Source organism: Poromitra crassiceps, assembly GCF_964638095.1.
Source record: "Poromitra crassiceps genome assembly, chromosome: 9".
NCBI lineage: Eukaryota > Metazoa > Chordata > Actinopteri > Beryciformes > Melamphaidae > Poromitra > Poromitra crassiceps.
Window position 1 is genome coordinate 41,555,719 of NC_139630.1, and position 21,671 is coordinate 41,577,389.

Consider the following 21,671-nt stretch of genomic DNA (forward strand, 5'->3'; position numbering starts at 1 on the left):
GGCTAGCCTGCTAACTTCCACACACACAGTCTCAGCGCCTGGTCAATGTAGCTGCTATGAACAAAGCCAGGGAAGGATAAAATAACCCTGCTACTACTCAAAAGAAACTAGCAACATGTTCAGAAACACAATGGCATGTTCAACAAAGCGGCTGTGGTCGCATCAAGTTAGTAACGTTAGCGAGTCTTTTAATACTATAACGCTAATCTAATAATCTAATGTAGCTGGCAGGATGCTACTAGCGTCCAAAATAGCGCGTCATGACAAACTCCATTCAAAATCTTACAATTTAATACAGATTTGCTTATGTTATGGACAAACAATTCTAAGTTGGGCAGAACATAATTTAAGATTATTTCTTTAACCTTTAAAGACCTGGTAAATTCGGCATAGAAGTTGGAATTTAATTGAAAAAAGCGCTGCTTGCTTGGTTTAATGGATGGATGGATGTAGTATGCCGAATTAAAGAGTGGACCTCAACATGGTCATCTTCTGGTAAAGTTCTGCACCTCTGTTGATAGGGAAGGATTTGGGTTTGAATGGCGTTTGGCGTGATGATTCTCCCTAAGCCAACGACACGAGATGTTGCTGGCTGGTTGCCTGCTATTCTGAAAGCTGATCGTTTGTGTCTGTAACTGTCTGTGTAGTGTATTGGCTGATGCATGGGACGTGGCAGAGGATGGAGAGGTATCGTGTCTGTGTGGGAGCTAGCTAGCTGTGGGAATCAGGATATCCTGGAGCTGGGTGTGGGAGAGAGACTACGTCAGTACATTTCCATTCAGATGTTTTCTGGGTATTAGAGTAGCTCTCATCTATTCACAGCCAGGACAGTCGTGGATAATTGAAGGTTTATGCTGAATTAGAGTAGAAAGGTGCAGACGCCCACAGGTAATTGGAGATAGACTAGCACTGATGTGTGCTGTTCTCTCTTGTGTGGACTGTAAAAAGCAAACCAAAGTACATTAAAAAATATGGCAGTTGTTGCCTTGCTTAGAGCAGTGGTTCTCAACTGATCTAGCCTCACAAGTCAGGACCCACATTTTTCTTGAGTCATTAAAGTCATGACCCAAATTTCTGTTTTTTCTTTTTAGGCCTATTACTGCATGTAGCATTACAGTAGCATAAAGTGGGCAAGCCATATTAACTATTCTCATTCAACCCATTTGAAAATGGCCATGCCAGTTTTTCCCTTGCCAAAATCTAGCCTCGCTTTGGAGTTTTGCCTTTATCGACAAGCTAGCATGACATATTTCGATATTTGGTACCAATGGGTGCCTTAAGTCTACTAGTTTCAGAGGATATCAGTATCTTCACTCTGACTTTAAAAATTGGGCCTGCTACAGCCACAGTTTTTGGGAGAACTTTAGTGTTTCTTTTTAAAACCAGGATCAAGTACATCCGTTTAGGGGACATCCGTTAATGTCAAGCCCTGCACTAGAACTAATTATAAAACTAAAAAAAGAAGGCCAAACCCTTCTTAACACGTTCACTGCCATTGACGTATTAATACGTCAAAAATAATCCAACGGTTGACTGCCAGCGACGTATTAATACGTCAAAAAAATCAATTTTTTTTTTTTGACGGTGCTACGTGGATCAATGCCCCCCGCGTCTCCTATGGAGATATTGGAAGTATTGAATGTGTATAATCTATTTTACCGACCAGCTAGGTGGCGACGGTCCTCTCCCGACAGAGAGAAAGTCAACCAAAAGCAGCCGCCTCCCGCGGCTGCTTCCTCCATTCTCAAGGAAATGGCTTGGCGATTTTACAGTCAGAAACGAACGAGCCTCATTCTCATACTGTAGGCGGGGGCGCTTTCAAGCTGCTGCTACAAATGACAGATGTCCCATAAATACCTCACAGTGTCTGCTATTTAAATGGTACTGTAATGGTTTGGTAATTACCATGCCACCTAAACGCCTCATGCAGGTTACTGCTACTGATAGCGTTTTTGCTGCTCTCAACCCAGTTCATTACAGCGAATCATCTCTTGTACACTAGTTTCTCCCTGTGAATTAAATTAATAATTAGCTCTATTTAAGTTAAGCTATCCTTTATTTATCCCCATGGGGAAATTCATCCTCTACATTTGACCCATCCTCTACTAGGAACCTTCCTAGAACTAGGAGCAGTGGGCACTGGGCAGCCGCAGTGCAGCGCCCGGGTATACTCCAGTTCTTTTGCCATTGCCTTGGTCAGGGGCACTGACATAGTAGGCTACATTACCTATTTGCGGGAGTGGGAGGAATCTCGCACTACTGATGTCGAGCATGCACAGCACGTGGTGCGCGTGTATGTAGCGGCGGCCCTGCTTTTTCCCCACACAGAAAATTAATTAGGAATCGATAGAGAATCGGTCCAATAAGCAGAATCGATAATGGCTTTGGTTTAATAAAATCTGATCAATTCCCATCCCTAATTGTTTTTCCAATATAATGGAGCTGATATTGAGCTGACCTTTCATTAAGTCAGTGGCTGAGCCCAATTACAGAAGAACAGGCTGGAAAACTAATGTATCCCTCCCAAGATTCCCCTAGAACTGAATAGATGTGTTAAGTGCAGGTTCTGAATCCGCGCTTAAAGTCGAACTGAACCTGTTCGTCACGTGCATAATGAGTCCGTTTCAGACTGAAAACATAGTTTGTCTAAGATGACAGGTTGAGAGGCGGGTCATAGTATCATGTCGATGATTTTATTTGACAATTCTGGGGACTGGATTGGGCTTTGGCCAATCCTGGCGTGTTCCGCCTCCAAATCGAGTGGGATTCAGTGTGTTGTGGCGCTCCCCTCCGGAAGAGCCTTTTGATGAGAGGAGCGGAGCTCAGCGGGCCGCAGGCAACCAGCTGCCTTCATGTTGCCGAGCGGAGAGTGCAGCACGTCGGCCTGCAATCTCCGAAGTGCAACCCCTGACAACCAAGCTCTCAGATGCGCGCGCCATTATCGCTGCTGTAACGATACGATATCCCTGGAATGCGCGTTTTAACGAGCCAGTTACATTTCTTTGCATTCTTAGAGATTATAGTTTTTGTTTTTTGTTCATGTTTCTAACAATTGGCCAAGTTAGTAGTTAGTTTATGGGATAGGAATTCTGGCAGATGACAGGCACTATTAGGCACCATTTTCGACTTCATTTGGAAGAGAAAATTATCCAGAAATGAAGATTTGATTGACAGCTGCATTTCGTGATATGATTGGTTGAAATGGGGTAGAAATATGATAGTACAAGGTGACGTCAGCAAACTGTAAATTACTGTTATCAATGAAATCTTGAAAAACGAACTTTTGATGTGAAAAAGTGTGAAAAACTAAAGAAATTTGATTGTTGTGATTTGTTTTGCATACATTATTAAATAGGTGCACATACCCAGGTATTTGAACTAAAAGAAAAGAAAAGTCATTCTTGGGTTCAGCTCGACTTTAACACATAGCACATTCAGTTTTATAAGATATAACATTTCACTCGGATGTTTTTTGTTTTGTTTTTGTTTTTAAGTTTTGGTCCAAGTTAAATGTTCTATGGTCTCTCCTGATTCTAAATATAGCTGAATCACTTGGTTTGACCAAGTAAAAGTATTTTTATAAGCATTTTATGAAAAGTCTATGGAAAAAAGAATGGCAGATAAAATCATTTGGTTCGTATGCCTAAATTGGAAGAGGGCGTGGCTTTGGCTTTATTGAAATATCATTCAAAAAGACAAAAACCCATGTTGGTTGAATCCTAATTAGTTGCAGGCAATTTAAGGTTTTTCCATCAGTGAGCTGTGGATATTGTGCAATCCTAGTAATTAATGGAGAGCTGTGGACTGAACCTGTAGGAGAGTAAATCTGATAACCTCTCTGTCTGTTGTGCTGGTCTGGACTTGGTGACTGCAGCGGGAGTGGAGATGATTCCCTGCATGGCCTCCCGAGCCAAGCACCCCGGTGCCCTTTGACCCCGTCGCTGTCGCCACGGAAACGGACCACCAGCCAATCAAAGACGGAGCCCCCGTTGTTGAGGACCAATAAGAGGACCATCTACACTGCCGGCAGACCGCCGTGGTACAACGTCACCGGGACCACCTTCAAAGAGGCCTTCGTCATCGGTGAGATTTTTTACATAGAAAATATACAAACCATTGATATTCTTAAAATTCCTCTAAATGTCAAGTACTGTTGACATAATAGCCTCTGTGCATAACTGAAATGACAAACTTCCTGTTTGTTGACAAATCGGCGAGTCAGTTTCCGCTTTCGTGTGGTCCTCTCCTTCTGCGCCCGGTCGCTGTGCTTAGTCTGCTCTTGTATCAATCCTGCTGTTTTTATTTGAATACAGTTAACCTAAATCTGCATTAACCATTGTGTGTTTATATACCAGTAACATTAGCTTAGCTGTTCAGTTAGCTCCCACTGTCACTTCAGTTATACTAACCGAAGTGACAGTGGAAGCTAACTGGACAGCTAAGCTAACATGTAAGTGTGTGCGCGCTTGACAGCCACCGAGACATGTAAACAACGGTGTCCGCCTGTCCGGTGCAGGAGTGTAGTGAAAACAGCGGGCCAGAGAGCAGACAAACAGCGTTTCAACATGCTGAACAATGCCGAGATGTTGACATCAACTAGCGTCAAGCTACTGCTTGTAGCCAGTCACCTATCTGCCGCTAGTGAATATAAGACTTCCGGTGGATGATTTTCAAAGTAAAAGAATGATTCTGCACAAGTAGAGCGCACACAGAAGCCACTGAGAAATTCTTTTTTTGCACATCAAAAACAATAAACTAAGCGTTTACACGAAGCTATACAATACAAATTATGTTTCTGTATGACAATAATAACATTGATAACATTCTTCTCAGTATCTAAATAGTAGTAGCTGGGCTCAGCACAAGACTTCCTGTCAATGTTTTCAAGATGAATGTAAAATTCATGGCAGGGATATTCAACTAAATTGTTCAGGGGGCCAAATTGTCAGAAACCTAAGGGGCCGGGGGCCGGACCGTTCCCGGAGCTATTAATCCCATTATATGTAGACTTGACACAACGTGCCACCACAATTTTCAAAAATGTATTTCACTACATAATGTAAAAGTAGCTTAATTTTCATTTAAAAGTGCTTAATTTCTTTGCAACAAAAGCGGTGTTAACCCTTGTACCCTGCTAATCCGATAATCCTTAAACGTCTGCTGGTCCATGTACATGGACCGTGATATTAATTCTTATTTTTGATAGTCTTAATTAATTATTTTTTTATTTTTTATTGATTCTTATCCATTGGTAACTTCATCTCTCATACCTCATATCAACATTTCATGCTCACTGAATTTTAACCCCTCAAATGCCAGTTTACTGTATTTTCTGTACAATAAAATTTTCAGTAGAAAACACAAAATATTATTTTTTTCCCTTCCCATGAATGCCACCTGGTGGCGCTGTGGTGGGATTAGCATAGCTATGGATTGATGACATTTTTGGCGGAGGAATTACTTTATCCCAGCTTCCATCTTTTGAGAATTGCAAATTTGCATTTTTTTAACTTTCATGGATCTTGATATTAGTACTTGTTTTTTATATTTATAAGTAAGTATTTTCTTATTTTTTATCGATCCATATCCGTTCCTGATTCCATTCCTCCCACCTCATATGCGTAGTTGAACATCCTGCTCAAAACACACGCTTGAGCGACACCATTTAGGCCATGAGTGAGGGAGCACAGAACTGGCCTCCATGGATGACGCTCTGACCGCCTCCGCCGCCCAAGGCGCTCCTTCGTGGGCATCGGATGTTACTGTGGCCCGCTGCGCCTCGCAGCTTTTGCCTGTCTCAACGCGGAAGTCATTGAAACCTCTTAGAACGGCAATGATCGCGACAAGATTACACATCTAGAGTCACTTTTTGATGCCGATTCCGAAAATGCTCGTCATGAGTCTCTATAACGAACGGGCGCGGAGATACGATGTAGTTTCAACTAAGGTAAGTTTTACAAAAAAAAACATGAAACTGCCCATTTTCGACTTCCAGCTAGTTTTCACAAGAAACGCAAATGAGCTTCATCCTATGGAATCAAATAAGGGCCAAGCTTCAAATAATTAGTTTGCACCGGAAAATCCGCGTTCCCAGGTCATATGACCATTTTTCCATGATTGATAACTGCAGGGTACTTTTCATGTAAATCTCCATGTAATTGGTTGCTGTGCTGTGCTGTGTGATGTGCTGGGGAAATAGCGGGGGGGGGCAAACACAATAGAAACTACAAATTTGATGTCTTGAGTCGAACTGAGAGGTGTAAGATCAGAAAAATAATTATTTTTGGGGAAAGTGGCTGGGAGTCGATTTTTTTTTTTTTTTTTTTTGCAAAATTAACATTGAAGTCAATGGGAAAACTATGCAATGGAATTGAAGCCTTGTAACTCAACCAAATGTTCAATAAACCCGAAGGTTAGATATTAAGGTCAAATTTCAAGGTATTTGGTACAGGATGCCCGCTGAAAAAAATTAAATACATTAATTTTGTAAGAATTTCCTGGAGGTCTCAAAAAGGCGGTTTTAATGGGAGTCAATGGGCGTGCCGGTGGACCCCAGCAGACGTTTAAGGAGTATTTGAATTTCTGGGTGCCACGACGATGTTTTTCTAATTTTTTCAACGTGAATTACCATAATAAACCATAAAAATAACCTGTGCTTAATCTTACACTTTTCGCTCCAGGATTTTCCAAATTACACTTACGCGATTATTGCTTCGCACCGGCTGGGTGGACCAGCAGGGTACATTAGCCCCAAAAGTAAACACATACTTGAAACATGTCTAAGTATTCTACAACACATGTCAGGCTAGCCATTTGAAATATAATTTGGTCAATTCTTGTTTAGAACCTAGCACAGTACGGAGTATCTCATGAAAACTTAGGAAAACGTCTGTAAACATTTGAACCATATTTCTTGTTTAGAACCTAGCTATTTACATCACACATCTCCTGAAAAGGATTATAATACATATTTCTTGATTAGCTACATCACAGCACCATCTCCTGAAAAAAACATTCATATTGCACCTTTTTTGTGGCAACATCACAGCATCTCCTGAAAAATACTTATAGTGCATGACTTGTTTAGCTCACTTTAGCTACGGTATATCACATCTGAAAAAGAACCACTCGGGTGTAATAAGTAAATTAAGTATAATTGTAAACAAAACAAAAAAAATCTTAGAACTCAGCCGCCAGTTGAATAGTCCTGATGTATGGTTTGGCAATTGCCAGTTTTGGAACTTTTGACAGTAATCTACAGGTGCATTTTAAGTTATTTGAAGTAGAAGTAGAAATCAGCAGCACAAAAAAAGAGAGAAAGGAAAATCTCAAATTATATATTTAGAAAAATGTTTAAGGGGACAGCGCAGGCTATTTCATGATGATCTTATGATTTTGGGATAGTGCTAACTGGGAGAGATGTAATTACAACAATACACACACCTCACAAAGTTATTGTGTATGAATGAGTATTATAATAACATATTTTATTATTATTACATTCAAGTACATAATTAAATAATTATTTTCTAGGGCTTTCTTACATACTGATTTTCCATTATATCCTATACTTTTGACACCGAGAGCCCTCCACATTAACAATGCTGCTGCCTGCTACAACCAACAGGCTCGTCAACGCTTTTCTGCGCTGGACATATGCTAGGTTTCGACCTAGCCTTGTTTTCTTTTTATGACAAACATAATCAGATGCCAAAGTGGTAGTAACGTTAATATAACGTTATTCATTACGTCTTGAGTGCACAGGCAGCAGCTTTGTGACTCAAAGTCATGATGAAGCACTTACTTTCAGCTGATGTCGGTTATGTTAGTGCAGCGGCTAACGTAGCAGCTACATATAGTTCGCCTCCTGAACACACCATAGAAAATGCCCGGTTCCCTCAAGTGCCAAAACGGCTTCCCGTCAGCACGAGTTTCCTCTACCGTTATCCATGCCCAGCGCCAGTTGTTAACTCATTTCTTTCTCAACTAAAGCCGTATCTTCGCCAGATTTCAAGGGTTTTCATCAAAGAGTCTGGTTTTCATTCTGCGTCGTGGTGCAGACTAGAATGCTACCAACAATACAAGACCCACCCTACTGTGCCTCTGATTGGCTGTACACATTGGTTGGGTCGAGAGGGAGAGTCGATGAGATATGATTGGTTAAACGAGAACCAAAACAGTCCCATGTGCAGTCATCATTTTTCTCTCTCCCTGACCGCCATATGCCAGCGTTTCAAAATAAAAGGTCTCGGACTCGTGTAATAGTTAAATTTTTCATGAGATTTTATCTTATTTTGAAGCAGCCGCGGCCAGGATTTAGCAGCGACGGGGCACAGCTACTAAATGCATATAGCGGAAACAGTGGGTGTTGTGTTGTAGTCCATTCATGATGTGTCGGCTTCACTATAGGCTTTTATGTTTTTTACAACAGGCCACCATCTGATCTGCTGATCAGCACAGTAAAATATCTGCTTCAGGGCATCCCAGCAGTGAAATGAACCATGACTGAGAGAGAGAGAGAGAGAGAGACTGTGTGTGTGTGTGTGTGTGTGTGTGTTTGACATTTGCCAAAGCAATGTCCCGTGGTTAAACACATCAGATTGGCATGAGTGGGACAGTGAGGAGGGAGAGGTGGACATTATCCTTAGTAGGCAATCTGTTATTGTCAGGGGGCCGCAATGAACATGTACAATGTCACAGTGGGCTGTACTGTGGTCCACGCAGTCCTAAACCCCCTGTGTGGAAAAACCTACCCGCCATCAAACAGGTCGATGGAAGATGGAGAGAAATGCAAGGGTTAAAAGAGACTGAGTGTGAGATAAGTAGGGCCATATGATTTCTGCAATGCAGAAAAAACGAATGGAATCATGGAATTTGGTAATAAAAATGGAATCAACTGTAAAACATGGAATATTCCTATTACCCAGCGTCCCTGCATGTGCCTTGCAAAACAAACAATGTGATCTTTTGTTTCATAAACATCAAACGTGTCTGGTAAAATCAAAGAACCTATTGTAATTTTTTCCAAGTAGCCCACCTACTGTATGTTTCTTCTCCTTTGGCAAACTACAGAAATGTTCACTCGATATTGTTGCTTTTTGTTTTTCGCCGCTCAGCTATATATACAGGAAGTAAAGCGGATATTCAGAGGGGTTGTCAAATTGTCTGCACACCATTTGTTATTGTTGTGGAGTTGAAAGCGTCTATTCACCTTATTCACCACGCCCACTTTTTCTCTCTTCCGCGTTACACGCAATTGTATTTGTTCTTCCGGCCAATTTCAAAACAAAACGTCACTATAATAATGAATGAAGATTGGCAACATTCAGAATTAAACTACACACTGCGGCCAACTTCAGTTACATGTTCATAGCGTTACTGCTGCGAGGAGCCAATGGCTGTACCCGGTCGGCATTTTTTAACGTTCGTTACAAAAGCACGTCGACAGTGTTTTCTCACTGCCAGTAGCCTACAGTAGGGTTTGACAGATAGCTAGTCTGACCGGTGTCAGCACAGTCAGCGCTCCCGGTCCTCGCTGCTCGTTAAAGATTTCCAATAGGCGTTATTCTGATAAACTGGTCAGTGGTCACATATATGTTACGTTCTCACCCGAAAAATATTAAAACTTTAAAACATTTTTTTTTGTTGCTTGAAAACAGCTTTTTGGCAAGTCTAAAAATGACTACGGTAGGCTTAATCTACTTCCGTGTCTAAAACCGGAAAGACGATTACGTAATGACGTCATGCAGAAGCGTCCTTGTATGGGCAAAGAATAAGGTGAATACCGCACAGCTCTAAGACAGAGGATTGGTAAGAAAGGATGCAGTGAAACAGATGTGTTGAGGCAGAGTAGAGCCAGAGGTGGAGTGCTAACGTTAGCGCTACACTCAGCTTTTATTGCTAATAGGAAAAACTGCTTTATCTGCTGTAACAGGCCGTCTCAGTAGACAGGCTTCATTGTTGTGCGACACATAAAAATATCTCCTCTCTTTTTCATCGATGTGGAACACTGTCTGCAAATAGGCTTTTTTAATACAGTACTTCAATTTACAAGTCAGGACTGGTTTTTCTACCTCCTCTCCAAAGCCATAAGCAGATGTAGGATGAGGTGTAGTGCAGTTTTTCATGGCAGATCTGAGAGTTCTGGCCTTCCCACCCAGCAGTTTACTGTGAGGAAGAAGAGTTCAGGCCGTGCGCTTTGGAGACGTTTATGTAACCTTTTTATGCCGGTTTAGTGATATTTCTCCACTCACTATTCAGCTGCAATCGATCAGCGGGGTCAAACAACGTATCTAGGCTACTTGAGAGCACAAAAATGAATATATAAAAACATGTTCCAAAGTGGTAAGTAGGGCTTCATTAAAATGTAGCCTGCAACAAGTGCAAGGCTTTAGTCCTTGATTAATTCAACAGGAGCCTTTTTTTTTCTTTTTTCTTTTTTCTTTTTCATTTGAATGCAATGTATTTTTCATATGGGGACCATGTGAATGGTGACTCGCTGTTTCCAGAGAGCTGATTGGTAAGCAGGTGGGTCTTTCATGGGTTTTGATCTTATCCCCGACACTATACATGAAAGCCCCCGACGCGAAAAAGCGTAGGGCGATGCAAACCATCTGTGGCACAGACAGGGCATGGCTACGGAGGGTCACGTTAGCAAGATAGGGCTGCAACAAATCGCACAAATATCTTAATCCGTCACTGGAGAAGCGATATCTCTCGTACAGATAATCCTCTGAATGATCAAATGGACCCTGCCGGTCCCGAAACACTCTTTCTCTCCTCAGAGCCCCCCTTACAATTCGTGCTCCTTCCTCGATGGGAAGCTCGTCCAGGAAGGGGTTGGCCATTTTTCCAAACTGCTGATTCGATTGGTTCGTGGGCGGTGTATTTAAGGTCTAATCTTATCCTTGCAACTTACCCTGCTGCGGACCAGGTTAAGTGTGAAGCATAAGTTGCTATGGAAATGTATGTCAGTAAGAAGTTAACTAGCTTTGTAGCACGGCCAAACCAGGGTTAAACCTGAAGTTACCTCGCTAAACCACTAATCGAGCTTCGTGGTACAGGGCTCAGGAAAACCATCTAGAGCGTTGTGCTTACAAACGTCATCACAAGGAAAATCGGTGACACCCATCATCAGAGAAGAACAGAACTTAAAAAGACAAACTTTTCTCCCCGCTTTCTTCCCATAGGTCTGTGTGGAGGAAGTGCCTCTGGGAAAACCACGGTAGCCAATAAGATCATAGAGGCACTGGATGTGCCCTGGGTGGTTCTGCTCTCCATGGACTCTTTCTACAAGGTACATGATTTATTGATTGATTGATTTGTTTTTATTTTTGTGTCATGCACCCTACGGTGCCTAGCCCACATGGGTTTACAAGACACAAAATACACAAGGTACAAAACCCTGCTGACAACACTATTACAACCATAGGTAGATGGCAGTGTTGTGAAAGTCCCCACTTCACAAGAGCTAGCTCAAATTTCAGTTCACACAGATTAAATTGAAATAGTTAATGTTCGTAGTTCACAATTTTGAATTTTGAACTAAGCTCACTCACAGTCCCAAAAAATGAGCAGGTCACGTTCATTTCTTCAGTTTTTTTTAAACTGCTCCGAGCTTATCATTTAATAAAGCACGGTTAAAACGAACTCCACTTACACTTGAAGGTCTGCCATACTCCTATCCTCCACCTGGCTGTGTAGTCCTGCAAAAGTGACTTTCCTGACACTGTACAAACAACTGACCGCACTAAAATGAAGTAATGGTTTATGCTATTGACTATTCTAAAATAAAAACTAAAAGAAAGTGATGTGATGTTTGTTATTTAACAAATGGTTGTTGCACTTGGGGTTTGTGGGTGGTGCCATTGGCGTAAGTTTTGGGGAGATGAGAGTTATGACATCACCAGTGATGTCATACCTCCAATGCCAGCCAGGCTATAAGGTTCGCACAAGAACAACATTCTCCAGGAACAGTGTTCAAGGCTTGAAGACTTAACACAGCAGAGAGTTCGAGATCTAATGGGCAAATGTAAGCTCCAAGCCAGAGATGGAGATGATTGGGATCCTGATGCCTACAGGCACCCGATACGGAAGAAGATCCAGCGGACCAGACCAAATGAGGACTTTGGTGGGACTCGATCATCCCTGGCTGCCTTACAACCAGCCAGGTCCTGGTCACTGGCTGGCTGCCTTACAACCAGCCAGGTCCTGGTCACTGGCTGCCTTACAACCAGCCAGGTCCTGGTCACTGGCTGCCTTACAACCAGCCAGGTCCTGTCGGACCTCACTATAACACTGGAGAAACAACAATGGCTCCTCTGCACTGAGCCTGTGTGAGCCACAGACCACAGACCGCATTACATGCACGTTTTGCAGAGCAGAGAAGAGCAGCTCCAGTAAGCGAACAGTTTAAGGTAGGCTATATGGCCATGCCCAAGTTGCAATAACGTGAATAAACATCACATTCCTTTACGCTGCATGAAACATTGCAACAACACTACATTCGTTGTGCCAGTGATAACGTTTTAACGTCGTGGGCTCGTGACATTTGACTCGCCATAACGTAACTTTTGACTCGCCGGCATGAGTTTGTGTTTTCCAGCCGCCGTAATGTTGTTGGGATGCCTCTTTCATACCCTAATAATAGGCAACAGAGACAACAAGCTCCCATTACATTACAATGAAACAGAAACCTCATTTTACTTACCCAGAGCTGTTTTTCTAACATTAAATCCCTTTCCTGAAAACGTTAACTTCCTCTGCTGTCAGTCAAATGATAGACTTAATGTTAGATCCAGCCGGGTCATTATGAAAAATACAAGCTAATCTCTACCAAAACAAATCCAAAAAATAAGTGAATCTTATCCAAGGCGACCTAATGTTACAAGTCAGGACAGAACAGGGACGAGGATTAACGTTATTATATAACGTTTGCTCCCAGTTGAAACAGGGGGGTCTGATAGGCTATAGCAACTTGCTATAACAATTGTTTGAGATTGTGGTGTTTTTGCAATGTCAGCGTAGATAATTATGATGTATATTCACTTTATTGCAACTTCGGCTGCTGCCTTAGATACCTGTACAGCCTGCAGCCACTTGCTCACAGTCACAGCCGAGCACCGAGGCTCGAGCCGCAGTCTCTCTGCCCAGTGCAGGCTGACATCTCAGATTTAATCTCTGAGCCCTCTGATAGGCTATTGCTTGATGTGTAACCAATCAGATAGCGTTGTGGGCGGGACATTACTCCAAATCACAGAGGGATCATGAACTAGAGAGAGACACAGAGGCTTCTTCCAGCTGCATCAGGGCCAACGTAGCGCATTTTTTAATACATTCATTATATCGGTAAACAGCCAATAAAATGCCGATACAGATAATCAGCAAAATGCTGAATATCGGCCCCGATAATCAAAAATGCCGATAATCGGTCGGCCCCTAGTGATAAGCCATGTGCTTCAGCTGTGTGTATGTAGGCTATGTATGGTGTGTTTTGCATGGACAAAAACAGTGGGGCAGAGCAAGAGTGTGTGTGTCTACGCTGACAGAGGGAGGGAGAGAGAGGAGTGAAGTCATTTTAATTGTCTCGCGTGCATCTGATCGGCCCCCTTTGATTGGCTTTTTTGAGAACGCCGATCAAAGCCAATAGAGCCAATATCAGCCGATTGATTGAAGCATCCCTAATGAAATGCGTGAAACAATTTAGTTTTTACGTTTTATTTACCGTATGTTCCAAAGATGCAGACATGAAGTGGTCTAATTGAAAAGTATCAATTAACGTTACTCTTCTTTACCATGCTACACATGCCAGTTCGGAGAAATTGTTTCACAACGAGAGAGACGGATTGTCTGTCAGGGTGAGAGTAGAGCTGCACCGCCAAATGACAGACATGATATGCGCACAGTCAGAGCTAGATCCATTTGTAGGCTATGCATTGATTAACTGCGGACCGGCAGGGTCTCGCTGCGCTCATCCTCATGTCATGTGCAGACAGGCAGAGAGACACACAGAGCGCATATAGCCTACATCGTCAGTGTCGCCCTGCAGCCTGGTGTGAGACACACTGTCGTCAGCTGAATCACACAGCATGAGTGTTTGAGTGATGCGCTCTTTAAAGTGGAAATTCGTTCACCAGCAACACATTTTCATTCTGAGCTTTTAAAATCTGTTTCTGCTGATTTCTTTACACTAAATCTGACATGTGTAGTTCAATAATTCGTTTGAGAATTGTGACTATCGATTTTTTTCTGCCAGTGTTTTCCCCTTCTGATCAATGAGAAGCGGAGGAATGTTTTTGTTTAGTGTGCTGGAGGATTCAACTTGTGTTTTTGTTTTGGTAATGTGTTTTTTCTGCTTGCAGATTAAAAATAAAACGCTTTCTAATGAAAAAATAAAGGATTTGTTGTATGGTAATTGTTTAATGGTCACAGACAGGCAAATAACGCATCAATCAACAGTACTTTGCCTAGCTCACGTTCGTTTGTTGACATGGCTCAGCTGTTTGACATCATCATCTGACACATTATCAGCATTTTGATTGGCTGTTGCATGAAACTAGTTTCACAAAGTTGAGTTTTGCAACTGTTGCTGTTCAGTTAGTTTCAAGTGTGTTCAAGTTTCACCATGTAATGCCAGCCTTACATGCTTAATTACCTGTTTGTGTGTCCCAGGTGTTGAATAAAGACGAGCAGGAGCTAGCAGCCAAAAATGAGTATAACTTTGACCACCCCGACGCCTTCGACTTCGAGCTGCTGGTCAGCGTCATCAGGAAGCTGAAAAAAGGCAAGAGCGTCAAGGTCCCCGTGTACGACTTCACCTCCCACTGCAGACGCAAAGACTGGGTAAGTAAAGCCCATAGCATAGCACACCAATCAAACATTCTACAACAAACACAAATGCACACCAAATGTTTGTTTGGTGTGCCATGGCTCTCTGTCCTTGTTTGGAGATGTTTGGTCAGATTCCACATGTTCAGTCCTTGTTTGGCACAGCAAGGCACCAAGAATTCTGAAATTGTGCTTTTACCTGATTCATCCTTTTGGTAATTCCCCCCTAATTAAATTGCACATGTGATAGTTAGAAATTTGGTTCAAACTTTAACCAATCTAAGTCACAGAATATTGTCGCTGTTCGCTGCTCATATGGTGGCTTACAGGGTACATTATAACACAAAGGGTCCTTCCTTACAGAATCCCATCACAGTCATACCAAGGTAATTGGTACTATTGTTGAGTAACTCTGTAAATGTGTTTTATACCGATTTACTTATTAAATTCCGTTGCCAATTGCATGCTCTTATTGGGAAATAGTTTGTTTTGACCTGCCAGTGCATGTGAGAGTTGTTCCAATTGTTGGTTCTAAAATAAAGAGCCTGGTCTTCTAACTGCTCTATTTGTAAAGCACCTTGAGATAACTCTTGTTGGGATTTGGCACTATATAAATATAAAATCATTTCATTGACTGCCTCCAATGTTCATGAAGAGAGGAAAGTTAGGGCTAAAATTAAAGTTCCAGAGATGGCAGGTTCACACCATTATAATTACTCCTGATCTCCACAATTACGGTACTACAAGTCACTGAGTGCTCCCGATTTGGCCGAGTGCAAATCTCACTTAAGAATTGTTCCGGACGCCTGTGAATCTGCTAATTATGAAGGATTTAGTGTACAGGACATTACCAAGGCAACGACGACCACAAACTCCACTGTGAAGAATCGATCTGAGGGCGTAGCACTGGCTCACTTTCTAATTCCTCCTAATGTAATTTCACGGCTGAGCGGCACCGTGCCACCCAGGGGACGCCGGCTGACATGACCAGTAACTCAGAAATAATTTTATGGAGCCTTTTTGGTCTGAATATCATTATGTCTCAGGGCCCGAGGGATGTCAGCTCCAAGGCTGAGTTAGCTGGAGGCTGCACCGTGTGTGGGTGTGTGAGTGAAATTAGAGGTCTCCGTCTCTTGAGCACGCACGCACGCACGCAAGCACGCATGCATGCACACACACACACCCACACACACACACACACACACACACACACACACAAATACACACAAACACACACAGCTTTTGTCCCTAATTTCACCCAGAAAATCACCTGGTCTTAAGTTGGGTGTGTCCCCAATTTCGACTGAAGTAAAACCACACACACACACACACACACACACACACACACACACACATATTTAAGGATGTTAAGCACTCGCTAAATCACCTTATAGAAAGGAACTGAGGGAAATGAACAAATCAATGAACACTCACCTCTCTCTGTCTCTCAACCCCTCTCTTTCCCCCTCTCTCTGTCTCTCTTATTCTCTCACTTTCTTTGCCTCTTCTCTCCAAATCAATAGTGAGGTGTCCAGTCCATTGACTTTAGTGCGAAGCTGGTCAGAGGCTGGTAATAGGATCGCGCCACCATTTTCTCTGTGATGGACACAGTGATTGCTAACACACACACGCACACACACACACACACACACACACACACACACACACACACACAGTAAGTTATTACTATACACACTAAAGGCTGTGACATAGTTGAGCGAGGCACCGCGAGGCAGACCTCCGCAGATCACGCGCGACGTCCGCACAGGCACCGTGGTATTTATGGTCAGAGCTGCAGCCAAGTATAGCCTATAATCATCATGTTACATTGTACAGTGATAAGATAAGTGAGAAACGGCGCATGGAAAGTGATAATGAAAAGCCATTATGTGCAATACTACGGTTTCACTCTGAAACGACCCTATATCAGCACATGATGAATAGAATCATCAAACTTGTTTTTACTGAATAGGCGTTTCAGTTTTAAGCCCTGTGCTGCTTTATCTCGCTCAACCCTATTTATACAGTCTATGCTCTCAACATTTACTTGAAACGACTAAAAATGAACAGTTACAAATCAAAGTTTTACCACATCAGATGCTATGCTTAGCTAGCTACCTAGCTGAGTCTGACATGATCTAAGCACAAAACCAAATCAGATGATGAAACCCAGTCAAAAACTCCACAGAAATCGATCATATCTGTTCAATTCAGTTGGGATGGCAGAGGTGGACCTTGAGCACTGCAAGCAGCTGACTGTTGAGATGTAAAAAAATGAATAAAAAGCTTGCACACTGCAAGGGCTCCTCCTAGTTTGTGTTTTTTATTTAAACACCCAAAAAAGTGACGTTTCGAGCAAAGCTCTTCATCAGTATCTCTGATACTGTTGAGATGTTGTTGCCAAGCTAAATGGACCTATAAGATGGTGTGTTAGTGTTCCTTTCTTCCTCTCTTGACAGAAAACGGTGTACGGGGCCAATGTTGTCATCTTTGAGGGCATCCTAGCCTTCGCCAACAAGGAGCTGCTGAAGGTAAGATCACCATTGGAGAAACACTCTCTTAGGCCTGCACCATATTGGGAAAAAGTCACATTGCAATATATTTTGTTTCTGCGATATAATTGTGATATGAAAAAACACATTTCCACCAAGTGACTTCAATAGCTCTCTATCAAGCATTGCCCTAAGAAGGTGGCCTAGTGGGTAACCTGCGCGGGTGATGTACAGTAGTAAGAAGAGTGTGTTTTTAGCCGCAGCCAGACTGAGTTGCCGGATGCTGAGTGAGTAAAGTTAGCATAGTCAGCAGCAGGAAAATATCTTAGATCACTGAGAGGCTGTGCATATATATGTTCACTGCTGTACCCAAATAAAGTGCCAGTTCTCCACTGCATAGTTGGTCCTGACTCTTCGTCGGGGGGGTTTGGGGGCAACCTAGTCTGACTGGGTGGAAGCAGCATGGTGAACTTAGCTCTCTCATTGGTGCCGACCATTTCAGTCGGTGCCGGATGGAAATCCCATTCCGCTCCCTGCTAAGCTCTGCATTGGCTCCGACCCACTCTGACTGCGGCTGCGACCATATTTGGATTTCCTTTCCACGCCCCCCCCGTGTCAAATCTGTATGCCTCTGCTGCTGTACGTGTCGAATCTGCCGATCTCAAATGCCTGCGCCGCTGCCTTTGAAACAATAACAACAGCAGCGCTAGTCGCTAGCTCGTTGCTACACGCTGAAAACGATTGATGTGTGGATTATGAAATGAAGCAGCCTGCATGGTACGTTTGGTGGATGGCTGTAAACAGCCTTTTTCCCCTCTAGTCCACAATAGAAAGCACCCCCTGCCAGACTCCCAGTCCCTTTGCTGGGAGTCTGACAAGCGAGACTAGGGGCAACCCAACCCAACCCAACCCGTACAATTGTACAGATTGAAAAAAAAAAAAAAGAAAAGTTTGATGCTGATATTCTCTTGGGACACTTTAATTCATCATAGTAGCTTTTGGGACAGTTCTAATATCAAGCACACAGTATTTGTGTGGAGGAAATGGCTTGTGGATATGATGATGCTGTTGAAGGCTCCTTTTCTGCACTATGGGATCTGTGTGTTTGAGCATGTTGCCTTTTTGTGTGTGTGTGTGTGTGTGTGTATGTTGTTGCCTTTGTGTGTAGTGGCCAGAGGAAATCTATACGAGTGAAAACGTTCGCCACGGCAAAGCGCTCCTGCCTCCAAAGATTTATTCTCTCAGCCTTTTGTAGCGTTGTGCGTGTGCATGTGCGTGCGTGCGTGTGTGTGTGTGTGAGCTGGAGTGTGGCGATAAGGCACTCAGCCTCCCCAGAGAGCTGTCTGTGGAGTTGATGACCCTTGGACTCAGTTAATAACAGCCATTGTCATGGTGATTAATGGGTTGCATTGTGTGGACGTCCTGTAATTGAAGTCACTCGAGCTGTGATGTCATCAGTGATGTCAGTCGAGAAACTGTGATATCTTCAGTGATGTCACTCGAGCAACTGTGATTGCCCAACTGTGATGCCACTCAGGCAGTTGTGATATCATCAGCGATGTCACTCGAGCAACTGTGATGTAGTATGAGCCGATGGCACACAGTTCCATGATGGCACCGGTCTAGGTGGGTGGGCGGTGTCACGATTTTGGGAGCTCACGGAGCAGCGGGTGGGGTCTGTGGCGGTGTCAGTCACGATTGTGATGTCATCAGTGATGTAACTCGAGCAACTTGTCGTCAGTAATGTAACTCGAGCAACTTGTCGTCAGTGATGTCACTCGAGCAACAGAAGTGATGTCATCAGTGATGTAGTCTGACTGGCTTGAAGCAGCCTGGTGGACTTAGCTGTCCCATTGGTGCCGACCATTTCAGTCTGTGCCGGATGGAAATCCCATTCCGCTCCCTGCAAGCTCTGCATTGGCTCCGACCCACTCTGACTGACCGGCTGCGACCTTTCCCCCCGCTAAAAAAACATGTAAAAAACACGCACAAGCGCACAATCTGGGAGAAAATGCTAATTACTTAAGTCCCCTTTAAATTTGTGTGTGGAAAATATACCGCTGTAAAAAGGGCCAAAATTCCCGAGTTGACTATTTGACTGTGGGTGACAAAAAGCAGTGGTAACAGGTTAGTGTGATCTATAGTCCAGGATTTGCTCTCTGACCTATCAGAACACACCGCTCCTCACTCACCTCCTCCCATAGGCTGACAGGTCTGCTGACCTGGCAACATGGCCTCTTCTGGTTGGTCAGGCTGTTAGATTTACAGCGGAGGGGATCCAGCGGCTTGTTGGGCAGCTGAGTTATAGACTGTTTTCACGGAATTGTGTGAGGCTGTATTTACAGTGATATTTTACAACGGCTAAGAGGGGTCCACGGCACACCGTAGCACTGTTGTGAAATTGCTGTAAACCATGTCCTCTTTGGGCTTATTGCTTAATTTGAAACCTACCTTATTTCCTGTCAGCTATAGGGGCTGTGCAATAAAATCGATACGGCAATATATCGCAATATTGTTTTCCGCAATACTGTATCGATATTTCAGAAAAATATCGTGATATATCGCCATATCGATTTTTTGCACAACAGTGTGTTCAGTGCGTTCCGTAACACACTCAACATTCAGTAGTTTTGACTCAATTTGTGCATTAAGTTATCAATATAAAGTGATGTACATATTATTAAACTACCTGCGTGGTACACAGCGAGTTGTATTTTCAGCTCTATTTTTAAATTTTCAGTCAATTATGTAGAGTATTGCAATATGTATTGTATCGCAATGTATCGTGATACAATCGTATCGTGACCCATGTACTGTATCGTGATACGTATCGTATCGTGAGGTCCTCGCCAATACCCAGCCCTAGTCAGCTATTGTATTAGCAAACACTGTAACAGGAAGTAAGCCATGATCCATTTAGAATGTTTGTTGTCAAACACTCTCTGTCATTCTGATAGAGATCACTCACACTGTCTCTTTTCCTTTAAAAGTCAGCCAGAATTGTTGGTGACGAGCGAAGAGCCTGCCTTTTTGTTGCTCCAGCAGTCTTGTGGTGCTGAGTCGCTGATTGTTCCTGGTTTTGCTGAGTCGAGCTTTAGTTTAGTTGAGTTGAGTTTAGTGGGGCTGACTGGACTGACTGACGGCTGACGTGTGCAGGAACACAACATTAACGGCTGCCTACGTTGGTTCATTGAGAGTACTAGAGCATGCAGGCTGAGCAAGTTCAAGGTGCCAAAGGCACCATTGGCACTTTTCTACACCTCCACCGTCGGGACCATCCTCACCTCCTCCATCACCGTCTGGTGGTGCTGCTGCCCTCAAGGACATCTCCAGCTCCACACTGTAACGCATCATCCTCCGGACTGAAAAGGTGGTCTGGTGCAGCCTGCTTCAGGACCTACACACTGCCAGGATGCTAAAGCGCTCTCGGAAAATCATGGCCGACCCCACCCACCCAGGTCATAAACTCTTCAAGGCCCTCCCCCTCGGCAGAAGACTGATGTCTGGCAGTACCAGAACCTCTCGACACAGAGACAGTTTCTACCCAACTGCCATTTGCTTCTTCAACGAGATCCGGAAGTCCCCACAAATAAGGACTTATCACTTTTTTTGCCCATTGCAATTTTTCCCAATACCCACAATTCTACTGCAAAATGAACACATACAACTTTACAAATTTTATCATAATTTTTGAGAAAAGCCACTAGAAAACTCAAATATTTCTGGCTGCAATAAAAACAACATGAATAATGCATAGTAAGTAAACAAATATATGGGGCCATTATTAGCCTATTATCACCAAACAGATATTGCAGATATTGTCCAGTTAATGTTGTACACCTCGGACCAGCACCTTTAATCCCATAATAGCGGTAACAGTATCAGAAACACAAGTCACTTGAACCTGACTACATACACTAATAACATCTGCATACATGAAATGGACTTAAAGGACTTGGTAATGTCCTCCACACTGCCAATGTGTCTCTCTCTCTCTCTCTCTCTCTCTCTCTCTCTCTCGCTCGCGCGCGCTCCCCGTCAGAACCCTAGTACATACACTAATAAACAAGTCACTTGAACCTGACTACATACACTAATAACATCTGCATACATGAAATGGACTTAAAGGACTTGGTAATGTCCTCCACACTGCCAATGTGTCTCTCTCTCTCTCTCTCTCTCTCTCTCTCTCTCTCGCGCGCGCTCCCCGTCAGAACCCTAGTACATACACTAATAATATCGGCATACGTCCCCCCCCCCCCCCCCCCCCCCCCCCCCCGGATTTCCCCTTATTTTCTCCCCAATTATACTTAGCCAATTTATCCCCATGCTGCCCTATTGGCTGTCCCGGTC

The 21,671-nt window shown here is 43.3% G+C and overlaps 1 protein-coding gene across 1 annotated transcript in view; it reads left to right on the forward strand.

The window, feature by feature from the left end:
- The window catches only part of LOC310781892 (uridine-cytidine kinase-like 1), a 40,373-nt gene that overhangs the window by 177 nt on the left and 18,525 nt on the right, over positions 1-21,671 (forward strand). Inside the window, exons 2-5 of the mRNA XM_083642528.1 lie at positions 3,875-4,083; positions 11,190-11,296; positions 14,671-14,841; positions 17,286-17,357. Of these exons, the coding sequence (XP_083498654.1) occupies positions 3,875-4,083; positions 11,190-11,296; positions 14,671-14,841; positions 17,286-17,357 (559 nt within the window). The remainder of the gene's footprint in view (positions 1-3,874; positions 4,084-11,189; positions 11,297-14,670; positions 14,842-17,285; positions 17,358-21,671) is intronic.